An 8,620-nucleotide genomic window follows, 5' to 3' on the forward strand; every position below is an offset into this window, starting at 1 on the left:
CATTATCTACATCGTAGTCATCATACTCACCATCATATCACCACCTTCACCATCGGCATCATCGTCATCACGGACAAAAAGTAAGCTTCTACAGGAACGCTGATAAGTATCTAGGTGTTGTATTAGTAGCAGCAGCAGCAGCGGTAGTAGTAGTAGAATTATTACTGCTAGAAGCGACAGTATTATCACTTAAACTAAAAATAGTAGTTTTAGTAGAAGCTGTAGTACCAGCAGTAGTAGTAGTAGTAGTTGTTGTTGTGTTGTTGGTAGAGTAAGAGTTGAAGTGAGAACTTGTGACTGCTGTTGCATTAACAGAGGTATTTGATAAGCAAGAAGCCCCACTGGCATTAGTAGTAGTAGTAGTATGAAAAATTGTTGTTGATGATGATGATGTTGTTGCTGTTGTTGTGTCGGTATCGATGTTGCCGAACTTTAATTTCATTGGATATTTAAACTTCCATGACTCTTGCTGCTGGCTTGGTTCAAAGTACTTGTCAATTTTGAAAGAAAAAATTTTGATTAGAATGGAAATTCACTTTTGAAAAATGAAATAAATGAAAATAAATAAATAAAATAAATGAATTGATAAATAGAAAGTTTACTTTTAGTTGTATGGGAATGTTCTGCTCCTTCCTCATCTTTTCCAACCTTCTCTGCTCTTCTTCCAACTTTGAAAATCAAAATAAGTATTAATACAAGAGTGAACAAACAACACACGTAAAAAAAAGTACGCCTCTCTCTTTCTCTTTCTCTCTCTCTCATACACGCACACACACACGCACACACACACACGCACACGCACGCACTCGCAACACGCAAACACGTTATCGCGGGAAGGTTTTCTCCCGGCAGTTGACTTAATTATTGATGCATCTCATCAATTTGTTCATCTTTCCACTAATTGCTTAACGACGTTTTTACAAAGTGTGATGAAATAATTCAGCGCCTGCAGATCAGAAATAATTCAGCGCCTGCAGATCAGAAATAATTCAGCAGCTGCAGATCAGAAATAATTCAGCAGCTGCAGATCGACCACCGAGCAGTCTCAATTAGCTTCTTCTTGTGCAATTTCACTTTTGGAAAGTGTTTTGGGCTCGAAAAATTAAGTAAAGTAAAATCGGCATTATTTTGGCACCAACCTACCGCCAACTAACATACACGTACATACGTAAAGTCATCTGACAAACAAACGAACGATTTAAGTTACAAAATAGAAACAAATCAAGCGGACGAAAAACGGCACCTACCGAATGTTTGAATTCAGTGGCCCCATTCATGTCTCCAGATTTTAGGCAGCCAATAACTTTCGACCACAGTCTCCTAGATTCATTGTCGTCCTGGTCCGAAACTTTGCGAACGCATTTGTGCTTGATCTCCAGTTTGCCAGTGTCTATCAATTTCGTTTGGCCCTGGTCCGTGGGTGGGTGCGTGTGTGCATGTGAACAAACATTAAAATGCAAGCCAGCAGTCTAATTAACATAATTTGAATAAATTTGCATACATTAGCATAATTGAATTCCATGACGCCATTCCATTCGCCGGTCACGTGGCAGATGAACTCGCCGGCTGGATTTTTAACCTCAGCTGTTATCTTGTGCAGTTTGCCGCCGTAGAACGGCTGCATGGATTGATGAATGGATGAATGGATCAGTTAATGAATGAATGAATAAATGACTGGAAGAATGGAAGAACAAATGAATAAATAAATAAATAAATAAAACGTTAGAAACTTTTGTGTGGAAGACGATGCCAGCTGTGTACTTTGTTCTCTCGCATGTTATGTTCACCTGACCATCAATAAAGCAGACGACAAACATGATGATGATGGTGATGATAAAGTAGTAGTAGTAGTAGTAGTAGCAGAAGTAGCAGCAGCAGCAGCAGCAGTATTGAATGATAAAAGCAGCAATAACAACAACAACACACGTTTAGACGACATTTTCCCCGAGATCGGGGGTTGCCGTTTGGCTACCTATGATGAAACCGAAATACCCCTCGACGCCATCCACATCTGTCACTCACCTCAGTATCACGCAACCCCGCTTTCACCCTGTCCTTCTCCACCTGCTCTCTCCATCCCAATCGCGGACGACCCCTTCCTACCACTCCTTCAACCTCGAACTCCAACGCTCGCCTAATCCCGACCCTTTCATCCCTTTTCAACACATGTCCATACCACCGCAATCTCGATCTCCTTATCAATGTCACAATGTCCTCATTCAGTCCCATCATTGACATCAGCTCTGTACTACTCCTCCTATCCTTCACTTTAACCCCACACATCATCCTCAGCTCTTTCAGCCGTCTGCAGTACACTTTCCTCCTCTCTCCTCAACACCCAAGTTTCACCACCATGTACCATCGCTGCTCTCAAACATGCTTTATATACCCTCCCTTTCATCTTCACTGACCATTTCTTTCCACACAATACCCCACCCAGTTCCCTAAATTTCATCCATCCTACACGAACTCTAGTCGTAACTGCGCTCAAACATCCTCCATCCGCGTTCAGCTTATCCCCTAAGTAAACAAAGTTTTCCACTCTTTCAATACCACCACTCAACCCCGTCCTTGCGTCCGTCCTATTAATCACACCATGAACACACTTCTTACATTTGAACGTGCCTTCCACCTTTTTCAGTGCCCCCCTCACACCACTACATCTCTTATGCACCCATTTCTGACATCCTATACACAATACTGAGTTAGCCTTCACTCTCCTATCACATACCCCACAGGGGTCTATTTTACTTATCACTCGCTCCCCACCTTCCCCACTCGCCATTACCTTCGTCTTACCAATATTAACTTTCAACCCTTTCTTTTCAATAACACTTTTCCATCTGTCAAATTTTAACTGCAATTCTTCCATGCTATCAGCCATCAAGACTAAATCATCTGCATACAAAATCTCAAATAACAACCCCTCCATTATGTTTCCACACACAACATCCATCACAATTGCAAACAGAAACGGTGATAACACTGATCCTTGATGCACTCCTACCTTAACACTAAAAGCGTCCGACATCCTCCTTCCAACCCTCACCTTTGTATTTGCCCCTTCATACAGCTGCATCACAGCTTTAACAAGTCTCTCATTCATTCCTTTCTTCCTCAACGCCCATTCAATGACCTTCCTCGGTACTCGATCAAAAGCCTTTTCTAGATCCACAAAACACATGTACAATCTTCGTTTCTTCTTTCTATAATTCTCCTGCAACATTCTCACCATGAACAACGCATCCACCGTTCCCCTACCAGGCATAAACCCACACTGCATTTCATTAACTGTCACCATATTTCTCAACCTCCTCTCAAGCACCCTCTCCACTACCTTCATTCCGTGCTCTAGCAATTTCACACCCCTATATGACCCACAATCTCTCACATCTCCTTTGCCCTTATACAACGGCACCAACACACTGTGTCGCCAATCCTCAGGTATACCTTCATCATCAAACATACTGTTAGCAATTCTCATCATAACTTCAATTCCTATCACCCCACTCGCTTTTATATGTTCTGCCGCCACTTCCGAAACCCCTGTCACCTTACCAAGTTTCATTTCTCTAACTGCTTTCTCTACTTCCTCCATTGTCACCTTCTCTACAGGTCCGTGTGTGACCGCGGATTCCACATCTCCATCCCACTCATTCTCTTCATTCATCAACCTTTCCATATGAGCTTTCCACGCCTGAGCTTTTTCCTCCTCATCTATACACAACTTGCCAGATCCATCACAAACACATCCATTCCCTATAACATCTTTCCTATCCCAAATTGACTGCTTTGCTACTTTGAACATTTTCCTCGAACTCACATCAAATTCCATTTCCTTCAATAACCTATCTGATGCTTTCGTCATTGCAGTTGCCACTACCTGTTTTGCAGCCTTCTTAGCCTTCCTATACTCAAACTCCGCTTCCTCCGTCATGTCCCTTCTCCATACCCTAAACCTCTCCTTCTTGACCTCCAAAACCCTTCTTATATCTTCATCCCACCACCACGTCTCACCATACCTACACTTTCCTATCGTCCATCCACATACTTTATCTGCCGTAGCCAACACACAGTTCCTGTATCTCTCCCAAACGCAATAAAAGCAGCAATAGTTATATTATATTAGTAGCAGTAGCAAAACCATCTCTAACAAATTTCATCAACAAAGATTTATACACAAAGAACCTCAAAAAATCTACTTCTGCTAATAAACAACATTAACAATAACAAAAAACTAGTACCACTACTACTACTACTACTAATAATAATAATAATAAAAATACTACTACTATAACCTTATCTCCAAGTTCTACCCATGGCGTAGTTAAGATGCTCCTTCCATAGACGCTTGGCAGACTGAACTCATATTCCTCATCGTTGTTCTTATGCAGCTTTAATCTTACTGTATGTTGGTATGTAGTGTGTGTGTGTGTTTGTGTGTGTGTTTGTATATGTATGTATGTATGTATTATTGTTGTTGTTATCATTATTATATGTATTTATACATAGCACTTTTTCCAAACTTGCTAAAGATTCATGTAGTATTCAATTGAGCGCGAGCATGAACATGTATAACTTTGTAATGGATTTCCATTACCGACCTTTTTGATATATTACATCTTGGATCGGCCTAATAGTTGCATTATGTATTACCATAGTTACCACAGTTACTAAACCCTAACCCTTCTTTGCAATGTGGCGATGATATTGTGAATTAGGCTGAAAGTTTGCTGCTAGATTCATATTCATATAGTACTCAATCTACAAGGCATGAAAATGAATAATTGGCAGATGGAAATCCCGAGTTTTTGATACTATATATATATATATATATATATATATATATATATATCTTAAATTTTTAAGATTGCTAAAGTTATTCCCTTGCATAAAAATGGTTTCACTAATCTGCTGTCCAATTATCGACCAATTACAATTCTACCATCTTTGTCAAAAATCTTAGAAAAAATCATGTCAAATCGTTTAAATAATTATTTGAAACATATCAAATTTTTCAATGATTCTCAATATGGATTTAGAAAAGGTAGATCTACTGAGTTGGCGTTGTTAGATCTTGTTGAGAGAATTTTTAGTAAAATGGAAGATAAGTCGATAACTATTGGGTTATTTTTAGATCTATCTAAAGCAGTGTCGGGCAACCAGTGTGCCGAGGCACACTGGTGTGCCGCGAAGAATCTAGGTGTGCCGCGAACATTTTTGTAGGTATTTAGAACTTTTGGACTTTTGGTTAAATTTAAAAATAATGTTTCAAAAATATTTTTTATAATTTTTATTCAGAATATTTCGGAATATTTTTTTCAAAAACTTAACCTTCATTTACAATCTTTGTCACAGCTGTCTATTAATAGAGACAAAAAGCTACAAAGCTTGTTAAAAAAAAGAAAACAAAAAAAAATTATAAATTTATTTAAAAAATTTATTCGAAGTTTTCGTCAAAGTATTGCTGTTCTCACTCACTTTTAACTCAAGGTAACTTTATTTAATTTAAACATATTTTTATTTAATTTAAACATATTTTTATTATATTTGTGTGTTTTCTAAACTCTCTCAAAACTAGATGGTGAGATTTCTAATTAGAGAAGATGCCAGTGATAAACAAAATCAAAACGAAAATAATGAAGATAAGAAAATATTAAAATCAACTGGAAATAAGAGGAAATACGTTGAAGATTATCTCAAATATGGATTTATACCATCTGTTAATGATCCATCACTGCCGTTTTGCTTAATTTGCCTAAAAACCCTCAGCAACGAAACAATGGTGCCAAGTAAACTACTTCGACATATTGAGACAAATCATCAGGAGCAGATGAACAATCCAATAAGCTACTTTGAAAATATACGATCAAGTTTTCAAAAGCAATCAAAAAAATTCAAGAAATTTATGACCACCTCAGATGAAGCTCAAACAGCTAGTTACATGATAGCTCAACTCATCGCTCGAAAGAAGAAAGCTCACGCGGAAGCAGAGGAAATTATCTTGCCTGCTTTAAAAATTGTGACAGGATGTATGTTAACGAATGATGCTATGGAGAAGGTTAAGAAAATTCCACTATCATCAAAAACTATTGCGAGAAGAATTGAAGATATGTCAGAAGATATTGAGTTGCAAATAAAAAAATCTTTTAATGATTCATCAACAAAATGGGCTATACAGCTTGATGAAACCACAGATATTAGTAATAAAGCTCAATTGCTGGCATTTTTGGGGTTCGTCGATACAGGAAAAATTGTGAATAACTACTTTTTTTGTAAAGAATTAAAACAAAGAACGACTGGTGCGGACATTTTTGAATTAGTTGATGAAAATGTTATGAAGTATAACTTGAGATGGGAAAATTGTGTTAGCGTCTGTACGGATGGAGCTCCAGCTATGAAAGGTTCAAGAAAGGGATTGATAGCACATGTCATAAAAAAAAATCCAAATATCAAATTTGTTCACTGTATGGTTCATAGAGAAATGTTAGTGTCAAAGTCGGTTCCTCCCATCCTTGTCACAACTCTAGATGAAGTTGTCAAAGTAGTCAATTACATCAAATCAAATGCTCTTCGATCGAGAATTTTTTAACATTTTGTGAAGCAATGGATTCCGATTATACAAATTTATTGTTTCATACTGAAGTCAGATGGTTGTCGAAAGGCAAAGTTTTAAATCGATTTATTTCAATGAAAAATGAAATAATGGCATTCATTGATAACGAAGAGATTAATTTTCCTTTCATGATGAGTGATGTTTGGTGGTTACGAGTTTCATTTTTGGGTGATATTTTCGACAAATTAAACAGCCTTAATTTAAATTTGCAAGGTGCTCAGGAGAACATTATCACTATCTCCACCAAGTTGAAAGCGTTTAAGGAAAAACTCAGCTTATGGAATTTAAACATTGCTAAAGAAAAATTTTGCATCTTTTCCGATGGTTCAAGAGAATCCATCAAAATCTATTATCAAAAAAGAAGTCGAAGAAACTTTGATATTACTATCCGCTTCTTTTGATAAATATTTTCCTAACTTGGACGTTGAAAAGATGGAATGGGTAGTTAACCCATTTATGCACTGTGAAATTCAACACCTGGAAGAAGAAATGCAAGAAAACTTAATTGATTTAAAAAACGATTTAGTTTTCAAAAGACTATTCACTGAAAAGGAGCTATCTGAGTTTTGGTTGTGCTTAAACTCCAAATTTCCTAAACTTAGTAATGCGGCCATCGAATCATTGTTGCCATTTGGAAGTTCCTACCTGTGTGAGCAAGGTTTTTCAACACTCACAGAAATGAAGTCTAAGAAGCGCGAAAGACTTCAAATGATAGATGAGGAGATGCGCGTTTGTCTTTCACAAGTACATCCCCGTATTGATTTGATATGCTCTCAAAAACAATCGCAATGCTCGCATTGACTATGTTAATTTAATATTGAAAATTAATAAAATGTGATATATATGTTTAAATTTTTACTAGTATTTATTGTTGTATTTTAATTACCTACGAGGAAATTTATAGTGAGAACCACAGGTGCGCCGCAAAAAAAGGAAATTAAGCTTAGTGCGCCGCAACTCGAAAAAGGTTGCCCGACACTGATCTAAAGCGTTTGATTCTATCAATCATGCGTTATTGTTAAGGAAATTATATTCTCTTGGTATTCGTGGAGTACAACACAGATTGTTTGAAAGTTATCTATCAAATCGTAAACAATATGTAGCTTTGGGTAATCATCGGTCATCGAATGTTTTGATTAAATTTGGTGTCCCGCAAGGTTCAGTTTTGGGGCCTTTGTTATTTTTAATTTTTATAAATGATTTATCCACTGTCAGTAAATCATTTGAAAGTATATTGTTTGCTGATGATACCACTATTTTATGTTCTGGGAAAGACATTAATACTGTGGTCAATACATTTAACACTGAAATGGAAAAAATATGCAGTTGGTTTAAATCAAATGAATTAAATATAAATTATAAAAAAACAAACTATATGATTTTTGGTTCTAAGATTGTTACTAATAATTTAGGGATTTCTATTAAAGTTGATAATAACAGTATTGAAAGAGTGTATACAAATAAATTTTTAGGTTTTGTAATTACAGACAATTTGTCATGGTTAAATCATATAATGCACATATCAAATAAAATTTCTAAAATTACTGGTATCATTCATAAATTGAGGTTCAAGCTTAGTTTTGATGTCACTAAAAAATTATATTACAGTTTAATTTATCCGTATTTAACATATGGCGTAATGTTATGGGGTAATAGTTGCACGACCCATCTTAATTCTTTGAGATTGGCCTATAATAGTTTAGTTAGATGTCTTTTTTTCTTGAAAAAGTATGACCATGTCTCAAGTTTTTACCAAGAAGCTAATCTATTAACAATTAAACAAATATATAATTTTGGTCTGTTAAAATTTATGTTTAAATTATATAAAAATTTATTGCCTCCTAATTTTTCCATTCATTTTAAAGCTCCTGATAAAAAGTTACGTGTTTTAAGACGAATGAATGATTATGTTCAACCTTACCCTAGATTAGTAATTTATAAGTTATCGGTTTTCTCCTCCGGGGTTTCACTTTGGAATAGATTGCCTTCAGAGTTCAAATTATT

The 8,620-nt window shown here is 36.2% G+C and overlaps 1 protein-coding gene across 1 annotated transcript in view; it reads right to left on the reverse strand.

Annotated features, from left to right (window-relative positions):
• Window positions 1-494: 494 nt before the first annotated feature.
• The window catches only part of HELRODRAFT_87651 (hypothetical protein), a gene marked incomplete at both ends in the record, with an annotated part of 10,511 nt that continues 2,385 nt past the window's right edge, over window positions 495-8,620 (reverse strand). Inside the window, 5 exons of the mRNA XM_009028841.1 lie at window positions 495-668; window positions 1,248-1,409; window positions 1,502-1,618; window positions 1,731-1,787; window positions 4,299-4,401. Of these exons, the coding sequence (XP_009027089.1) occupies window positions 495-668; window positions 1,248-1,409; window positions 1,502-1,618; window positions 1,731-1,787; window positions 4,299-4,401 (613 nt within the window). The remainder of the gene's footprint in view (window positions 669-1,247; window positions 1,410-1,501; window positions 1,619-1,730; window positions 1,788-4,298; window positions 4,402-8,620) is intronic.

Source organism: Helobdella robusta (genome assembly GCF_000326865.2).
Source record: "Helobdella robusta unplaced genomic scaffold HELROscaffold_59, whole genome shotgun sequence".
In the NCBI taxonomy this organism is placed as follows: Eukaryota; Metazoa; Annelida; class Clitellata; order Rhynchobdellida; family Glossiphoniidae; genus Helobdella; species Helobdella robusta.